This window comes from Apodemus sylvaticus, chromosome 2 (genome assembly GCF_947179515.1).
Source record: "Apodemus sylvaticus chromosome 2, mApoSyl1.1, whole genome shotgun sequence".
Classification (NCBI taxonomy): domain Eukaryota; kingdom Metazoa; phylum Chordata; class Mammalia; order Rodentia; family Muridae; genus Apodemus; species Apodemus sylvaticus.
In genome coordinates this window covers 7,741,176-7,762,000 of record NC_067473.1, presented here as the reverse complement: position 1 = coordinate 7,762,000, position 20,825 = coordinate 7,741,176, and the positions used below count along the sequence as shown (strand labels likewise).

The 20,825-nt window shown below is 40.8% G+C and overlaps 1 protein-coding gene across 1 annotated transcript in view; it reads right to left on the bottom strand.

Annotated features, from left to right (window-relative positions):
- Positions 1 to 20,825, bottom strand: part of Reln (reelin) — a 437,924-nt gene that overhangs the window by 248,689 nt on the left and 168,410 nt on the right. Inside the window, exon 4 of the mRNA XM_052173082.1 lies at positions 7,559 to 7,629. Within this exon, the coding sequence (XP_052029042.1) occupies positions 7,559 to 7,629 (71 nt within the window). The remainder of the gene's footprint in view (positions 1 to 7,558; positions 7,630 to 20,825) is intronic.

Genomic DNA, 20,825 nt, shown 5'->3' with positions numbered 1-20,825 from the left:
CCCAAAGCTCCCAGGCAGGGAATGAACATCCGCCTGACAATCAGGGTAAGAAGGAGACAGACCAAACTAAGAGTCCGGAGAGTCCTCATACGGACAGACAAGGGCTCTCTGCATTTGTCTTCCATTCTTGAGAAACAATTTAGTTCTGCTGCTCAGCTAAAGTCCCCGTCCCTCTTTAAAAGGTGAAACACATAGTTGTAATTTGGGGATAGGGAGAATTTGTGTTATTTTCTTATAACTCAAAGAACATAATTATATTGTAAAATTAAAAATATATATACAGGCCAGCTTAAGAAGAAAAGACTCATTCACATCCTCCCCGCCCTGCACAGCTCCTGCGCACTGCCTCACGTCTGCTGGCCTTGCGTGCTGGAGTCTTCCCTCCGATGGCTGAGCATGGCCTCTGCAGGCTTCTCTAAAGGGGAAGGGCACACCAGCACACTTCCAACCAGAACTCCGTGATTGCAAAGGACTTGTGAAGCCTGAGACCTAAAAGTGAATGACTGCTCCCTAGCTCTCTCTCCTCGGCCTTCGGAGAGATGGAGGGGAGGGAAGGGAAGGGCAGCCCCTGACATCAAGGCGCTGGTCTAGCCCTGCAGCCTTGGGCTCTCTTGTGGTACATAAACAATCAGCCTCAGACAAGGCCGCTCTGTGCAGACAAAGGATGGAGATAGAAAACGGGCAACTTTATTACTGCCGAGCCAAAATGTCTCCCTTTCTTATACGTGAATCAGAAAGCTTGAGTCAGCCAGAACAAGAGACATAAAAGGTTAATCTGATTGAGGAAAGGGGGTACTTGGGGTGCAAGCACTGGGCTTATGGGATGAGGCACACTCGGGGGTTTTAGGGTGTGACTGAAGGAAGGCCCAGCAAGGCGGGGACACACTGTGAATGGCTGTGAGCCCAGAGGCTGCTGGGACTGATTTGCAGAACAGTCTTCTGAGGCAGGGGACCAAGGCTGCTGACCCACTGAATGCATCACTTATGTGTTCTGACACTTCTTCTCCAATACAATCTTAAAATGATCCTGTGCCCATGCGCCACAAAACAAAATTTACTTTGTTTGAATTGCTTAATTTAATTAAGTCCAACATGCTAAAATACACAATAAATAAAAGGCCCTGTGCTGTGGTAAACAGGGAAGGGTATTTTTTTTCTTTCATAAATACATTGGGTACTCTTCATGCAATACATAGAAAATCATTACAAGAAAAATCATGTTATTTTATTTGAGAAAATAATGTTTTAATTAAAAGTAGAAAGACTTAAAATAAATCCATCATTTATAGCACTAGGTAGTTCCCTGACAGCAGAAAGCCTACATTCTCCTTGGGCCTCCTGCCTTATCTTGTTTGCACCAATGTGACTTCTGTGGATCATGTGCCAATGATGTTGTTCTTCTCATCCTAACAACATGGTGCCTATCAAATGTAAATTGTGTGCCTGTGACCCCCTCACCACCAGATCCACCTGGGGTGCAGCCAATAGAGGTGAGCTACAAGCCTCAAGAGATACAAAGAAATTGTATCTTATCAGACCACCATGGATGAAAGCTGGATTTCCCCGGCAACAGAAACAACAGAAAGTCTACAAACCCATGGAAAATGAACAACTCTCTACTCAATGGCTACTGGGTCAAGGAAGAAATAAAGAAAGAACCTAAAAACTTTCTAGATTTCGGTGAAAATGAAGGCACAACATATCCAACCTCTGGGACAAAATGAAAGCAGTGCTAAGAGGAAAGTTCACATACTAGTAATTTAAAAGCACACCTGAAAGCTCTAGAACAAAAAGAAGCAAACACACACAAGAGGAGTAGATGGCAGGAAATAATCAAACTCAGGGCTGAAATCAGTAAATTAGAAACAAAGAGATTATAAAGAATCAAGGACACCAAGAGCTGGTTCTTTGAGAAAATCAACTTAGATAAACAAACCCTTAGCCAAACCAACTAAAAGGCAGAGATCCAAATTAACAAAATCAGAAATGAAAACAGGGAGAGGGGGGACAAGCACTGAGAAAATCCAAAAGATCACTAGGTTTTACTTCAAAAGCCTTTACTCCACAAAATTGCATAATCTAAATGAAATGGATGATTTTCTTAATAAATTCCATTTACCAAAGTTAAATAAAGACCAGGCAAACTTTTAAAAATAATCCTATAACCTCTAAGGAAATAGAAGCAATCATTAAAAGTCTCCCAAACAAACAAAACAGTCAATGGCTAGATAGTTTTAACATATAATTCTACCTTACCTTCAAAGAAGAGCTAATACCAACATTCCTTAACCTATTCCACAAAATAGAAGCAGAAGGAACATTGCCAAACTCATTCTAAAAGGCCATGGTCACCGTGATACCTAAATATCACAAAGACTCAACAAATAAAGAGAACTTTAGACTAATTTCTCTTATGAACATTGATGCAAAAATCTCAATAAAATACTCAAACTGAATTTAGGAACACATCAAAAACACCATCCACCATGATCAAGTAGAGGTCATCCCAGGGATGCAGGAATAGTTCAATATATGAAAATCCATCAATGTAATCCACATAAAAACAAACTGAGAGAAAAAACCCACATGATTGTCTCATGAGATGCTGAAAAGCCTTTGGCAAAATTCAGCGTCCCTTCATGATAAAAGTCTTGGAGAGATGGAGGATACAAGGCCTATACACAAACACAATAAAGGCAATGCACGGCAAGCTGATAGTTAACACCAAATTAAATGGAGAAACTCAGGCACGTCCAGTAAAATCAGGGACAAGATGAGGCTGTCCACTCTCTCCCAATCTCATCAATACAGTACTTGAAGCAATAAGACAACCAAAGGATATCAAGGGAATTATAAAGGGAAATTGGAAAGGTAGAAGTCAAGGTATCAGCATTTAAAGTATTATACATAAGTGACCCCCAAAATTCTACCAGAGAACTCCTACAGTTGATAACTCCTTCTGCAAAGTGCCCAGATACAAAATTAATTTAAAAAAATCAGTAACCCTCCTTTATACAAATGATAAACAGGATATGAAAGAAACTAGAAAACAACACCCTTCACTATATAAAATATCTTGGCGTAACTCTAACCAAGCAAATGAAAGATCTGAGTGACAAGAACTTCAGGTCTGTGAAGAAAACAACTGAAGTCTGCAGAAGATGGAAAGATCTTCCATGCTCATGGATGGGTAGGATTAACAAAGTAAAATGGCTATTTTACCAAAAGCAATCTAAAGAGTTAATGTAATTCCCATCAAAATTCCAACACAATTCTTTACAGACCTTGGAAGAGCAATTCTCAACTTGATATGAAAAAACAAAAAACTAGTATAGCTAAAATAATCCTGTACAATAAAAGAACTTTTGGAGGAATCACAATCCCTGATTTTAAGCTATACTACATAGCAATAGTATTAAAAACCACATGGTATTCCCATAAAAAACGGATTGATCAATGAAGACCCAGAAATAAATACACACACCTACTGACACTTCATTTTTGACAAAGAAGACAAAACCATACAATGGAAAAATAGAAAGTATCTTCAACAAATGGTGCTGGTCTAATTGGATGTCTGTAGGCAGAAGAATGCAAATAGATCCATATCTATTACCCTGTGCAAAACTCAAGTCCATGTGAATCAAAGGCCTCAACATAAAACATAAATTCAGATTCTCACTGAATCTAATAGAAGAGAAAATGGGGAACAGCTTTAAATGAATTGTTACAGAAGACAACTTCCTGAACAGAACACCAACAGCTCAGGCACTAAGATCAACAATTAATAAATGGGACCTCATGAAATTAAAAAGCTCCTGTAAGGCAAAACAAACAAACAAAAACAACAACAACAACAAAACACTGTCAATGGGACAAAACTACAGAATGAGAAAAAAAAATCTTTTACCAACCAAACATCTGGCAGAGGGCTAATAGCCACCAACAACCCAAATACCCTATTAAAAAGATAGGGTTTAGAGCCTGGAGAGATGGCTCAGTGGTTAAGAGCTTTGACTGCTCTTCGAGAGGCCCTGTGTTCAATTCCCAGCAACCACATGGTGGCTCACAACCGTCTGTAATGAGATCTGATACCCTCTTCTGGTGTGTCTGCAATTAATTAATCTAAAAAAAATATAAAAAATAGGGTTCAAGGCTAAACAGGGAATTCTTAACAGAGAGATATCTAATGGCTGAGAAACAAAAGAGAAATATTCAAAGTCCTTAGTAATTTGAAAAATGCAAATCAAAATAACTCTGAGATTCCATCTTACATACATAGGAATGACTAAGAACAAAAACACAAAAGACAGCACGTACTGGCAAGGATGGGGAGCAAGGGAACACTCCTCCTTTGCTAGTGGGAATGCGAACTTATACAGCCACATTGGAAATCTGGCAGCTTTTCAGAAAAATTGGGAATAGTTCAACCTCAAGACCCAGCTCTACCACTCCTGGGCATATACCCCAAAGATGCTCCACCATCCCACAAGGACACTCACACAACTCTGTTCATAGCAGCTTTATTTGTTAATAGCCAGGAACTGGAAACCCAGATGTCCCTGAACGTGATATATTTACACAATGGAATATTACTTAGCTATTGAGAACAAGGGCAAATAGATGGAACTAGAAAATATCCTGAGTATTCCAGACCCAGAAAGACATGATGGCACATATACTCACTTATGTACTCACATGATGGCACATGTACTCATAAGTGAGCCAAAACTACAGGACAGCCATGCTATCATTCATAGATCCAAAGAAGCAATGCAGGCGCAAAGGAGGATGCCTGAATCTCACTCAGAAGTAGAAATAAAAGTAAAGGCCATACAGAGACTGCCCTACCTGGGGATTCATCCTACAAACAGCCACCAAACCTCGACACTACTAAGGACAACAAGAAGTGTATACCAAAAGGAGCATGCCATGGTTGTCTCTGGAGGGGCCCTGCCAGAGCCTTACAAATACAGAGGCAGATGCTAGTAGCCCACCATTGGACTGGGCATTGGAGGAGCTGGAGGGTGGTCCAGAGGAGCTGAAGGGGCTTACAGGGCCATGGGAAGAACATGATTTCAGCCACCCAGATGCCCCAGGACTCCCAAGGACTAAACCATCAACCAAGGGGTACACATGGTGCTAGCCAAAAATGTGGCAGAGGATTGCCTTGTTGGGCATCAGTGGGAGGAGTGGTCCTTGGTCAGGTGGAGGCTCAATAGATGCCCCAACAAAGGGAAATCAAGGGGAAGGAGGTGGGAGTGGGTCGGGTGGAGGGGCATATACATGGAGGCAGGGGGTAGGAGGAAGGGTTGGGGGTCTTTGGGGAGGGGGGAATTGGGAAAGGGCATACCATTGGTGATGTCAATGAAGATGATATTTAATAAATAAAAAAATTAGGAATTGGATGGAGAGAGGGACCTAGATTGGAGAGGGGCTGGGGAGGGGAATAAGGGTGGAGATTTGGTGTAGGCAGAGTGGAGGTGGTGAGTGGGAGGGGTGGGAGAGAAAAGGGGAATTAGTTGGGGGGCATCTCTGGGACAAGCCTGAGATCTGGAAGGATTTGGGGGTGAGCCAGCTGAGATTTCAGGCAGCAGCGGCTATGGAGCTTGAAGTGTCCACCTCCTGTAGCCAGGCAAGACTTCCAGTGGAGGGGAGGAGGACACTATCACGCTCACAAAACCTTTGACCCCAAATCTGCCCTGCCTACAAAGATCTGCAGGGATAAAGATGGAGCAGAGATTGAGAGAATGGCCAACCGATGACTGGCCCAACTTGAGACCCACACTAGGAGGGAGAGCCGGTTCCTGACACTACTAATGACACCCTGCTGTATTTGCAGACAGGAACCTAGCATGGCTGTCATCTGAGAGGCTTCATGCAGCAGCTGAGGGAAACAGATGCAGAGACCCACACCCAAACTTTAGGCAGAGCTTAGGGAGTCTTGCGAAAGAGTCAGGAAAAAAGACTGAGGAACCTGGAGGGGTCAAGGGCACCACAAGAAGACATACAGAGCCAACTAACCTGGGTCCATGGGGGTTCTCAGAGACTGAACCACCAACCAAAGAGCATGCAGGGACTGGACCTAAGCCCTCTACACACATGTAGTAGATGTATAGCTTCATCTTCCTGTATGTACCCCAACAATTGTTTTGGGTCTGCTTCTGACGTGGACTCGGTTGCCTGACTTTGGATCCGTTTCCCCTAGTTGGACTGCCTAACCTGGCCTCAGTAGGAGAGGATGTGCTTAGTTGTGATAAGAATTTGATGTGCTAGGGTGGGTAGTACCAGGGAAGGGGTGCTCCTTTTCTCTAGGGAGAAGGGAGAGGGGAATGGGAGAAGAGGGATGGGAAGTTGGGACTGGGGGGAGAGGTGGGAAGGGGCTGCTATTGGGGATGTAAAGTGAATACATTAATATACTAATGAAATCAATGTGTGCATGTAAATACTATCATATAAGATAGGGTTTCCCTCACTCATTGAGAGTTTTTTGTATTAATTTTCTTAGCTTTTTATTTTATTTTAAATAGTCCAATCCAGCCAGGCGGCAGTGGTGGCATACGCCTTTAATCCCAGCACTTGGGAGGCAGAGGCAGACAGATTTCTGAGTTCAAGGCCAACCTGCTCTACAGAGTGAGTTCCAGGACAGCCAGGGCTACACAGAGAAACCCTGTCTAGAAAAACAAATAAATAAATAAATAAATAAATAAATAGTCTAATCCAATTATAGTACAACAAATCCGAACTTGTAAGGTTTAAGAGAATTTAGTTTTAGTGACTAGTAAATGTGTATTGGACATATCTTTTTTTGACATTATGTATTTTTTAGAATGTTAATGCCCCTTTCCTTATGGTATTCTATATTTTCAGTAAATATTTTCACAACACAGAAGAAATTTATACTGTAATAGAATTCTTGAGTCTGACTATTAAGACATATTTTAATGTCTGCATCGTTGAAAGTCAACGAAAAAAGTTTATTTAACCAAAGAATATAGATCATAGGTTTTGAAATCAAAGAGAGAACTTTTATGAGTGAAGAATCTGTAAGCAAATAATTAGAATTCTGAGAGTAACAATTTATCAAATACCACATTACTTAGTTACAGCCATACTGATTATGCCTATCTACAGATACAGGTGTGTAAGCAACTCACGATATGACCAACTAAAGCAAAGTACTAGAGTGCAAAGTAATAATCAGAAACATGTATGGCTAGAAGCTTAAGTGGCAAATTAAAGGGAATGAATTTTTGTACGATTTTACAATTACTATTAAAATTTTTCATGTCTAGGACAACTAAAAGTGACTCAGCAAAAATATTATGAAATTATAAAATTCCTTTTGGTTCATTCACTCTTAGTGAATACATTCAGACATCTGCTAGCTTTATCAGTAACTAATGAAAATGAATAGGGATATGAACTGGTCAATAACACAAATTTAAAACATCATGATAAAGTTACATTAATGAAACGACAGCTCAGTTTGTAAGAGAGAGGAGCTGCCATAAATAATGTAGACATAATTAGCATAAGCAGTCAAGGGTGACCGTACCTCCTTGTTCACACAGCTGCTGGGCCAGCGCGTCTTTGAAAATCACCTGGCCCCTGTGTGTTGCAGTAGCCCTGGAAAGCGAATAGGAAACAGTTAATTTCAGTGCTGTAATATAGTTGATATTAAAGTACTTTAAAAGATAACTTAAAATCTACAGATACAATTCTTGAAATAATAATGTAAGCAAACAACAGAATGAATGCTTAAATAAAGTCCCCTGGGCCAACTGTTACCTTCAGGCCTTGCTTTATAAAGACATGGAAATATTTGATGGCTCTTTCTGTGACAGCAGGTGTGAGCAAAGCCTGGATGGGGATGTGGGAAGGATGCTCATCAAGTTCTCTAGACGCTGACTAGAAATGGTCTGTATCTTATCGGTATGGGAGGCAGATTCTCCTAAAGGCCTTTTGGATTTCTGAAATAATGGTCACTCTAGGATGGAGAGTTATTTTCCCCAAACATGGGCTAGTCAGAGTTTTTATAATTAAAAAAAAAAATTCTGTCAGAATAAAATGCTCCTCCCCCCACCTCCCCTACTGGGTGTAATTCACCATTTGCAGAAGACATGCCTCTTTCCTGTCTCTTAATCAGAGCTGTGCATATGGAACTCTGAAAAACCCAGCTTCTCACAGCAGATTTGTTATTCAGCAGCTATAATTGGAAATGTCTTATTAAAGGAAGAGTGATTTGTTCTCTATATGTGAACTGATTTCCCTTCAAAATAATTATTCTGAGGTGAAGTGTATTTTCTAAGTGAAATTAGAGCAGAAAATCATGTTTCCTTTAGAAACTTTGTTTTTCGAAAATAAGTCATACAAAAATACATTTACTGGCTAAAAATGTATTAACATTAAATCTTTCCTCTTGCCCAACTCATGCTAGGACAAAAATAATTTGATTCTGCCGACATCTGCTGGAGATGGATTACAGACGGCACACTGGGCTAACTCCTGAGAGGACAGCTCTTGGCGCCCTCATTACCCCTCCACAGGACAACCTTTGGTCAATACCTCCATCTTCGCCAGATTCAATAGGGCCGCCTGGCTCCTGACATCCCCCCGTTTTGGCCCCATGTGGATGAACCTTCTTCCTTCACACTGGGGGCCTTTCTAATTCCTATTCTCCATGGAATTGTTCCTGTGCCCCGTGCCACTAATCAAGTTTCAACTCTCTGGAAATAATGACGAAGCCCTCCGTGCTGAAGTGTTAATAGGCGATATGGCGCCACGCTAACATTCTACAGCAGTGCCACTATGAAAAGTACACCGTAATTAACACACACACACACACACACACACACACACACACACACACACACACACACCCTGAATGTACAGGGGAGACAGAAAGGTAAGGAAACTCACCGCAGTCTTCAGCTCACAGCATATATGATATATGAAGCTTGTAAGAGCTGTCAAGTTCTTGTTATATATTAATGATCAAAATGACATATAAAGAAATATTACAATCTTTCTGTGGGTATTTGTGTGTTTAAAAACATTCATGTTTTATTTACTTTTATAAAGTTGAAAATGAGGCCTTTAACGTTTGGTTAATCGAAGTTATAAACATATGCCATTGAATCCTTAATCGGTACAGGTTTTCTGTCCAGAGAGAAAGCGGCGACTTTATTTTCCTCACGTATTCTTCGAATCAATTGAACTAAGTGTTTCTGAGATAGATTTCCCATCTACGTCTAACAGCAACACCGCATCATGATTGTAAACATGTCATTTGAAAGGATATTTTCTGAAAATACTAACTAGCAAGGGGACGGCTACAGCACGTGACACTTAAGAACGGTTGCGAGCAGGCAGGTAATATTCCTATTAGAGCTGTGCTTCTTGTCCACAGAGTTAGCATGAGGCCACTTGTGCTCTCCACAAACAGGCAGCCTCAGCGCTGAGGTGAGAGGCCTGCAGCAGAAGCCCCACTTAGCTCTGCCTCAAGTGTGAAAAAGCCTCACACTGCACAGTGCCCTGTGACTTCATACCATGCTTCCTGCTGCTTGGTGTCTTCAGGTCTGGGATTTAATGCCTTATCAATAGATTTACTTCTGCATCTTGGGTTCAGTGAACAATTTCATAGCCATCTCAGCACATACAGAGTAATTGAAGCTGAAGGAACCTTTGAGTTCATCATCTAAGCACTTTCTATTTTTTAGTCTTTTTAAACCTATAACTGTCTCTTAAAAGCTTATTAAACGTAGTTACAAAGGCAATCGCCATGCAAACTCATCAGGTGCTTTAGGTACAGTCTCAGGCCCTCTACCTTCCTCTTCCTCATCCCTCCCACTTCTGCTGCTGCCCTGTGCTCCTCCTGACAGTCTTGCTTCTGTTTCCATGTCTTCTGAACATACATGGTTTTATTTTTCCACCGTCTAGGACCCAAAATTAAGAGAAAAGCTGAATTATTTGTTATTGTCAGAGACTGACTTAATTTATTTAGTGTGACTATCTTCTGTCACATCCATTTCTCTGCAACTATCATTAACTTCCCTCTTCTCAATTTGTGGGAAGAATTCCATCCTGTTTATACATGGTATTTTCATTCCCCATTCTTCTATTGATGGACACCTAGACTGGTTTCATATATCTCTGTGGTACAGAGAAAACACACACACACACACACACTCCATACCACAACACAGACACAGACATACAAGCATATACCACATACACATAAATTCACACACACACACACACACACACACACACACACCAAAAGAAATCTATATAACTCAGGTAACAAATGAGTTAATAAAATAGACGGACAGTTTTTCAAAATACAAATAGCCAAGAAATACAAAAAACCGTTCTATATCACTAGCCAGAGAAATGCTAGCAAAAACTATGTTGTGATTCCACCTTACCCTAGTCCAGGACTTCAATCACCAAGAAAACAATGGTAAATGCTGGGGAAGTTGTAGACACTACTGGTGTGTTATGTTATTCGTAGAAATGCTAACTAGTTCAGCTTCTATGGGCGTCAGTATGGAGGTTTCTAAGAAAACCAATGGAGGAGCTAGAGAAAGAACCTAAGGAGCTGAAGGGGCTTGTAGCCCCATAGGAGGAACAATATGAACTAACCAGTACCCCAGAGCTCCCAGAAACTAAACCACCAACCATGGCTCCCACATGGGAGGACACATGGAGGGACCCATGAATCCAGCTGCGTATGTAGCAGAGGATGGCCTTGTTGGACATCAGTGGGAGGAGAGGCCCTTGGTCCTAAGAAAGCTCAATGCCCCAGTATAGAGGAATGCCAGGACAGGGAAGCAGGAGTGGGTGGGTTAGTGAGCAGGGGAAGGGGTGCAGGGGATAGGGTATTTTTGGAGGGGAAACCAGAAAAGGGGATAACATTTGAAATGTAAATAAAGAAAATATCTAATTAAAAAATAAAAGTAAACTAAAAACAGACCTGTCATATGACCCAACTGGGTCATATGATACTTTTCCTGGGTATTGACCCCCAAAGAACCCAAAACTTAATTAGCAGTGGTTCTCAATTCATCAAATGCATATGGAATTCCAAGACAGAACACTTGAGCTCTGGTTTTGAAGATCAGCCCTCACTGCACTGGGCCTGCGTAGTCCGTTCCTTCCATCTTCCTGAGGTATTTCGAAGGAACCCTAGGGCCTAAATGCAGGTCATACAGGCTGATAAAGGCAGACAGGGCCTGATTTCAGGCCTGTGGTTTTCAGGACCTGTCAGAACTCCTGTAGGGGTCTCCCTGGAGCCACAGGAGGGAGGGGATAGAGGGGATGGAGGGGAAGGAGGGAGGGAGAAGCAATAGGAAGAGCTTGAGGCATTGGCCCACCCAAGGGGAGCGCCTGGCTGAGTATGTTCTCATTAGCTAAGGCCAGTCAAGAAAATGCTCAGTAATTAAAACCTGCCTTGAGGAGCACCGCATGCCTTGGGCTCCACATAGTCGTCTTGTGTTCTCTACTCTGGAAGAGCAATAGCCGTAGCAACAACAGTTTAGCCGGTATATACCACGGTTATTATTGTAACATCTATTTAGAATTAAACTCTGCCGCCTGCTAAGCACTGTTGTTGAGGTCTTCGGGAATCAACTCAATCCTGCCAACACTCCGGTAAGGAACATAATATTCTTCTCATTTTCCTGAAACGTGGAACTTTGCATGATTTACAAATGTCACAAAATTGGAGGTGATGTCAGAATCCAAGCCCAGGCTTTGTGAGTTGGATCCTGAGTCAAACGATGAGGATACAGTAGCTCTGGTTTCTGGCTGCTGCGGTGGAACGTGCTTTCAGGGCCCGCCCTTTAAAGTCATATCTGCTGTGGTTTGGCTCTACTTCAGTCCTTCAGGACTTTTAATTTAATCTTCTGAATAAGCCAGTTTATTTTCTGGTTCTAGTTAGAATCCTGGCCACAAAGCCAGAACTTAGAAGAAATTTGTCTTTTAAAATACCAGTTCAGTATAACACCATGTACACATAATCCTAGCATTCAGAAGGCCAAAGCATGTGAACGCTACAAGATTTAGGCAATCCTTAGCTACACAGTGAGTTGTAGGCTAACTTTTGCTACACAGTGAGAACTTGCCTCAAAAACAACAAAAAGCCAATATTAATATTAACACTTTCCAGTTCTCCATTCTTAGCTACAGTACCCATGCAGGCAGACATACGATCACCACGGTGCCATTCTCTTTATAAAGCTTCAGGACACCCTGGTGGAATGTTCACATGGAAACGCCTCACCCTATCGTGGGAGCTTCAAGGTCTGCAATGGTAGCGTCTTATCTTGCAGAATGGTGTAAGCAGACACCCACGGGGCAAGAGCTCTCAGGTTTCATGTCTTCCTCCCACAAGGCACCCACTCTGCCCTGACACTAGTAACAGTGGCGTTGGACCTACTTAGAACATGTTTAAATCTATAAAATTGTTTGAGGTAGTTTTATTTTGAGTAATCCACAGAAATATATGTATTATGATATAGATTTGCACACACACACACACACACACACACACACACACACAGACTTGAGAAGTGTTAAAAGACTTAAAAGACCCTGAGAGGCAGGTCCTCCGATTTTTAATTCACAATATATTTTAAGAGTAGACACTGATGACACGCAATAATAAGCCTTATTCACTATCATAACTGTTATTTTATATAATTTATAGTTCCTTTTGGAGGAAAGCTCATCAAATCTGTGGTGCTAATAACTATGTTGGTACTATTTGCACTCAATTTTGTATAATTAGCAGTAATTTTTTTCAGAGGAGATCAGAAAATATCCTGATTGTTCAGGGTTCTGGAGTATAGACCAATTTTCTTAAAATGTTTCTAATGAGTACTTACATTCCCAGAAGACACATAGATCCTAAAGCAAGCCTGCCAACAAGAGTCTCTATTAAATAAGTCATTTCAAAATTATGTTTGGCTGTTCAGTTTTATCATCTGACAAACTATAGATCCTCCAAATGAAACAATTCATTACAATCAGCACATTCAGGTTTTAAAATAGCTTGTGCAGTTATTTGGGAAAGAGCATGACATACTCTCATCCTAACTGAACGGGGCTAGGGGCTGCCCAAGGCACCTGAGTATGAAGTATACACACTTTGTTCTGGTCTCTCTCTGCACTGAGTAGGACCAGTTTTAAACACCACGAGCTGCCAAGCCTGTGCTACCAGACTATGTCCAAGTTCTTTAAACAGTCTAGCTCTCACACTCCCTGTGTGAAGAAAGAAGTAACTTGAAATAACTACTGTCACTTAAAGATATTAATATTCATTCCTTAAGTCTTTCAAATAGAATTTCAAGCTTCTGGAACAGGAGAATCACTAATTTAACTCCTCCTCCAAGCAAGAAGCCAGCTACAGTGACCTGAACATAGAAGGAAATCAAAACTTTCTATCTGCTATCCAATAATTACCAAGAAGGAATGCAGAAGACATTTAATAGGATTATCACAAACTCCTAAGATCTGCAAGAGTTTTTGATATGTGAAATGAATCGACTTGGTCACAACATGAAGAATAATAAATAGCAGCTGCCTCATCTTAAAATGGAGGGTGATGGTGGTTATTTCTGTTTCCTCCATGAGGTGTGACCTGTCCTACCTCACAGCTGGAAAGAACATTAGTCAGCTATATGAAGTCAACCTCACATAACATCAGCATGCTAAACCACTGCTAAGCAGCAGTTCACAACATACGCTGAATGGAAATCATCTGAATTTGATAAGACACTTCAAAGGAATCAAAGCAAAAACAAAATGGCATCCATGCTGTCTTCAAATTGCAGCATTTCTAATTTGAGGGTACCGATTTATGCTGACTCTTCAAAAGACTGATGTAGTTTTTCTATTCATGTGTACTCATGTGTACCTGCATCTGGTTTTGTGCACCACATAGGTACAGGTATCCACACAAGCCACAGTGCCAGATTTCCTGGAACTGGAGTGATGGGTGGCCGTGTGTCACCTGATACACGTGAGGAAACTCCTGCAAGACTCAGGTCCTCTGCCAGAGCAGTAAGCACTCTTGCTTAACCATCAAGCCACCTCTCCACCTCCTTCTTTATGCTAAATAAACAACAAAAATGTTTCACAACACATAAATGTGACTAATGTAAACTTCAGAGAGAAAATATCTTTATTGTAACGTTTAAAAGAGGGGATTATTTATTTGTCTCCATGGTCTTGTCTTGTTCTTTAAAAAATGATTGTCTTGCTATGTAGCCTAGGCTAGCCTCAAACTCAAGGCCCTGTTACTTAGCTTTTGGGAGTCTCCTTTTCTTAACCTATAAGATCCTATAAGAACCTACAGCCTCCTCCTGCAGCCTCTTCAGTGCTGGGGTTATAGGGCATACATTGTGGACATTTTGTAAATTTTTTTCAAATTTTCATTGTTCTGCTATTGCTGGGCTATAGAATTGTCTCCATCTGTCAAAAAAGTTCAATGTTTGAGAATTGCTCTTTCTAACTCTATGAAGAAATGAGTTGGGATTTTGATGGGAATCGCATTGAATCTGTAGATTGCTTTTGGTAAGATGGCCATTTTTCTATATTAATCCTGCCAATCCAAGAGTATGGAAGATTTATCCATTTTCTGAGGTCTTCTTTTATTTCCTTCTTCAGAGACCTGAAGTTCTTGTCATACAGATCTTTCACTTGTTTGGTCAGAGTCACACCAAGATACTTTGTATTGTTTGTGGCTATTGTGAAGGGTGTCATTTCCCTAATTTCTTTCTCAGCCTGCTTATCCTTTGCGTATAGGAAGGCTACTGATTAGCTTGAGTTGATTTTATAACCAGCCACTTTGCTGAAGTTGTTTATCAGCTGTAGGAGTTCTCTGGTGCAGTTTTTTTTAGTTCGCTTAAGTATACTATCATATCATCTGCAAATAGTGATAGTTTGATTCTTCCTTTCCAATTTGTATCCCTTTGACATCCTTATGTTGACCTCTAATTGCTATAGCTAGAACTTCAAGTACTATATTAAAAAGATATGGAGAGATGGGGCAGCCTTGTCTAGTCTCTGACTTTAGTGGGATTGCTTCAAGTTTCTCTCCATTTAGTTTGATGTTGGCTACTGGTTTGCTGTATATTGCTTTTACTATGTTTAGGTATGGGCTTTGAATTCCTGTTATTTCCAAGAATTTTAGCATGAAAGGGTGCTGAATTTTGTCAAATGCTTTTTCAGCATCTAATGAAATGACCATGTGGTTTTTTTCTTTGAGTTTGTTTATGTAGTGGATTGCATTGATGGATTTCCATACATTGAACCATCCCTGTATCTCTGGGATGAAGCCTACTTGATCATGGTGGATGATCGTTTTGATGTGTTCTTGGATTCGGTTGGCAAGAATTTTATTGAGTATTTTTTAGCATCGATTGTCATAAGGGAAATTGGTCCAAAGTTTCTTTGTTGGATCTTTGTGTGGTTTTGGTATCAGCGAAATTGTGGCTTCATAGAATGAGTTGGGTAATGTTCCTTCTGTTTCTATTTTGTGCAATAGCTTGAAGAGTATTGGTGTTAGGTCTTCTTTGGAGGTCTGATAGAATTTTGCACTAAAACCATCTGGTCTTGTGCTTTTTTTGGTTGGGAGACTTAAAATGACTGCTTCTGTTTCTTTAGGGGTTATGGGACCATTTAAGTGGTCTATCTGATCTTGATTTAACTTTGGTATTTTGTATCTGTCTAGGAAGTTGTCCATTTCATGCAGATTTTAGAACAGAGAAGTGGGATTGATTGAGGAAGAGGGCTTATGGGACTTATGGGGAGGGGGGAACCGGAAAGGGGAAATCATTTGGAATATAAACAAAGAATATAGAAAAAAAAGAATAAAAACAAACAAACAAAAAGTACAATGTTTCTATACTAGAAATCAACAAATTTCAGCATGATGATTATTCCCCAGTAATCCCAATGTCTGTCTGCCCCTAGTGACTACCACATGTCCTGTTTTCAAGTCAGAGTATAATTTATAATTTAGCAAGACATAGAAAATAATTTCAGCAACCATTTAAGTATATACTAAATATAGATATTTTAATAGTTGAATAAATAATAATTTAAATAACACAAAACAAAAATAGCTTTGTGTTGAGACAGCCACACAAAGTCTTTAGTTTTCACGTCCAAGCATAATACAGAGAAAAGGTACCAGTTTCTCACAGAAGCTCAGGGCTTTTATTCTAGGCCTGCTGTTTATTCAGGCCCTGATACTTAGCTTTTAGTCAGTCTCCTTCTCTTAACCTGTAAGGTTAACTGACGGGTCCTGGCGTTCCTCCAGCCTGGACCCAAGAGCACTACATAGCTGAGGATAGCCTTGGACTTCTGGCCCTCTTGCCTGTACCAGGAAAATGCTGAGACCACAGGCATTGATACCGCACTTAGCTCTATGCAGTGCTGGGAACAGAACTCAGAGTTATGTTAATGCTAAGCAAGTGCATGGACAACTGAGCTACATCTCCAGCCCAAGCTGGATATCCTACAGTTCAAACAGCAGATTTGTAATGAGAAGACAGGGGATTGCGCATGGACGAAGGTTTACATTGACCTTATCCAAGCGCTTGCTTTGTGATACAGGACTGAAAAACAGATACTTCTTATTCTTCAGGGTGGACAGACTGTGAAAATTTCAGTAAAAATATAAGGCATTATGGTCATGATAGTTTTACTGATTATTTCAGAAAATATTGGTACTATATTGAAGGAGAATGAAAAATAAAAACAAAACCTCCCGAAACATAGAAAATCTATTTTATGAAAGTGGAAATATTGTGAAGTGTTTTATGTCAAAGCCAAAGCCAATGGCAGCTTGGCAGTCATCAGAAATTGGAACAACAGTGAGTCTTGGACAGAACTCCTGCCATAGTATATGGGTTTTCCCTTGTCAGTTAAACATTTTAGAAATGTCCCCCCCCCACACACACGCATGTCAAGAGACAGTTCTCCATAGTGATTTCAAATCCAGTCAAGTTAACATTAACAAGTTAATGAAACAGTATAGCCCCACAAGATACCAGACACACTCCTTTAAACAGCACCATCACTCTCCCTCCCCCAGGCCTCATTTCCAACTCAGAATGCAGAGTGCATTAGTCCATCTTGAAAGTCCCCATGGCCGTTAGCAGCCTGGACAATATTAAAAGGTCTAAAGCAATTCTGAGACTCAAGACAATCAATCTCTTTAACTGTGAGCCTCTATAATATCATAGAATACATAGTCTTTTTCCAAAACGAAGAAATAGGAGCATAAAAATAACAGCAGAGCAAGTCTGTGGTTAGCATGGAAAACACAAAATCCTACACTAACAGGTCTGCATGTCGGACTTGTGAGGGACTCATTTTGAGTCCAACGTAGTGTCATGGCTTTGCTCTTTGGGGTGTGCTACCAGTAGCACACACAGCCTCTTTCCCGGTGGGTCCACTCCATGCCTGTAGCTTTCTTCAGCGACTGTTTCATGATCCCAAATTCAATGTGTGTGTGTGTGTGTGTACACATATACACATGCAGATATGTCACTTTTTCTGGGTTTAAATTCAAAAAATCTGAAAACAGATTGTAAAAAAGATGCCTCCCTCCAATGTTCACAGACTTTATATTAGGCACTAATGGAAAAGCAAAAAGAAGTTAAGTGTTCTAAAATTGGCAATTGAATAAAGAAAATGTGATACACATATACAAAAAATGGGATGCAACTCAACCTTATAGAAAGACTCCTTGTCATTTGTGATAAGAGGAGTGGAACTGGAGAACTTCATGTGAAGTAAACCTAGCACAGAGAGACAAACAGCTTCTTCAATCACATTTGTAAAAATAATAATGAATCAGTATAGAGTGCCAACCAGAATAGTTGCTTCAGAGTCTGGACTGAACTTGATAGATGGTGGCCACCAATGGGTACCAGAAAGTCAGGAAAGAGAGTGAAGGTTAGAAATAAAAATCTACTGCATAGATTTCCTCATCACAGGATTGCCAAGAGGTTTCAAATGTGCTTACCACAGAGAAGTATTAAGTGTTTAGATTATATCTTAACTGACTTGCTTTAATTATTCCACAGGGTATGTATAGGCTATGTAATCACTTTATACCCCAAATAGATACAATTATAAAATGTCATTATTATTGGAACAGTTAAAATGAAGAGAGAAAAACACCAAAGCTCCAGGTTACACAAGATAAAAGTCCTTCTAGGACCCAAACCTCTGCACATGCTACCCAGCTGTGGTGGTTTGAATATGCTTGGCCCATGGGAAGTGGTACTATTAGAATGAGTGGCCTTGTTTGAGTAGGTGCGGCCTTGTTGGAGAAAGAGTGTCTTTGTGGGGATGGGCTTTGAGGTCCTATGGTCAGGATCTACCCTGTGCATCATAGAGTCTGCTCCTGGTTGTTTTCAGATTAAGATGTAGAACTCCTGGCTCCTTCAGCTCCACATCTGCCTATAAGCTGCCATGCTTCCTGCCATGATGAAAATATACTGAATCTCTAAAACTAGAAGCCAGGCTCCATTAAATGTTGTCCTTTGTAACAGATCCCTTGGTCATGGTGTCTCTTCACAGCAATGAAACCTTAACTAAGACAACAACCTATGGGTTTTGTCACAGTAGCCCAAGCCAAGTATGCTGTACTTCACAGTTCATGCCATCTATCAGGAAAAGTATGCTAATCTCTCTCATTTTACCAAAAAATTACTTTCATCTGAGTGCATCTCTCCCTCCCCCTCTCCCCCTCTCTCCCTCTCTCCTCTCTCTCTCTCCCCGCCATGTGTGCATGTATGCCCATGAAAACCAAAAGAGGGCACTAGATTCCCTGGGGCTGGATTATCAGCAGCTGAGCTGCCAGGCATGGCTGCTGGGATCCAAACGTGGGTCCTCTGGAAGAGCAGCAAGCCCTCCTCACTGCTTAGCTCTGCCCCAGCCCTTCTCTTTATCAGTATGAGAGAGAGAGAGAGAGCACTCACCTCCCACCATTTCTGTGGGGAGGCAATATTTCCAGTCCACCATTTTTCAGTCAAGCGGTGGCGTGTTGCTTAGTTTCTGACCTCCTGGTTATTAGTGGGGGCATTTTACAAGATCCTGGTGCCACTGTTCAGCTCTGCTAACCACCTTTGCCCATTCTCACTGCTCCACAGACTCTCGTGTTTCCCTAACTCATCTCTGAGAGCTCCTCAGGCACCTAGATTATCAGCCCAATGCTGTATTCGTTGTTAATAGTTTTAAATGAAGTTTATACTTTTGATGACCTCATATATTTTAGGAAAAAAGCTTTAGGGAGAGAAAAGGCCCCAAAGGCCCAAAGTCTGATGACCCAGCTGTAACCCTGGGTCCCACATGGTTGATGGAGGTCCCCGACACCTTATGTTGCCCTCTGACTTACACAAGTACTGTCTGGCATGTGCACACTCATACCAAGATGTCAAACAGATAAAATAAGTATCATCTTAAAATTTAAAAAAGAAAAATGTTTTGTTTCCATGTAATAAAATATTTCAATTTTCTCTTAATATGGCTACAAGATTTCAGTGCGCCTCATTCTCAACTCAGTTAAATAAATATTTGTATATACTTTATTGTGCAAAGTTTCGGTCCTCATGGAACTTACTTTGGAGTGTGATTTTGTGGAAATTTGAATTTGTTTTTAATATTTGATCTATGTGATTTTATGATATTGTTTGGTATTCATAAAGTTGATTTTCTAAAGCATTTATACAACTCAAATAATAAGAAAGATAATAGTGGACTGGGGACCATTTTCTAATGTTTTCTGATTTGATCACATAAAAACAGTATGAAAGTGCTCAGTGAGATGTTCAAATGTGAGTATTATGCTTATCTCTAGTTGTGAAATCCAAGTCGACTCAGAGTGTCGGGAGCAATTACAGCAATCTGGGAGCAGACGGAAGTCGAGTGTTCGTGTGGGCAAAATGAAAGGCATGGTAGGTAGGGAACTATTATGGACCCTGAGCTACACTTCCAAGAAATACTGAATAAGGACGGGTCTGGACCAGAGCCCTGGGGCTGCAAAGAGGAAGATGGATAAAAGAATCTGGCATGGGCCATGGGACAGACTCCTCCTGAAATTATAAAATTATCAAAAAGCTGCAAGCCAAGAGGAGTAAACAGAAGATCCAAAAACTTCCAGGAAACCAGCAGAGCACCTACCAGAGCCAGCTGAACTGTCCCCAGGCGTCAGGCCCGTGGCCTGGAGGCCCTGTGCTCTTCAGGAAGTATCACTTTGATTCAACAGCCCCAGGACCTCTGTCACTCACAGTAAGGAATAAAATACCTTACATGCACATTTTCTCAGGAAGAAACAGAGAAAGTACACCAACAAAAACAACCCCAGAGTGAAGACAGAGAAGCAATTACTTATTCAACAACAAAAGGAAAAATGTCAGCAATATACCCCTGATTCTGCAGTGAACTGGAACCCATCAGGTACCTCAGAATGGCCTGAGATTTTCAAGGAAAAAAGGGAATTGGAGTGTCATTACCAACTCTAAGGAAATAAACCATACAAAGGGGCATTGATTCATTCTGCATAAAATCAGACAGCTGTGTTCCCAGAGAGATATATGGTATTTAACTTTGTTTGAGAAGTTAAAGATGTAGATAGTTCTGTGTGTAAGAGATTAACTTTGTAATTTAAACATTTTTTTAAGAAAAAAAATCACTTAGAAAGTGTTTCAGTGGCAAAATGCCTACAAACGTAAGAATTAGGTTTTCATCTTCAGCTCCCACATAAACCCTGAGCATGGTGGCATGAGTCTGTGAACCCAGCA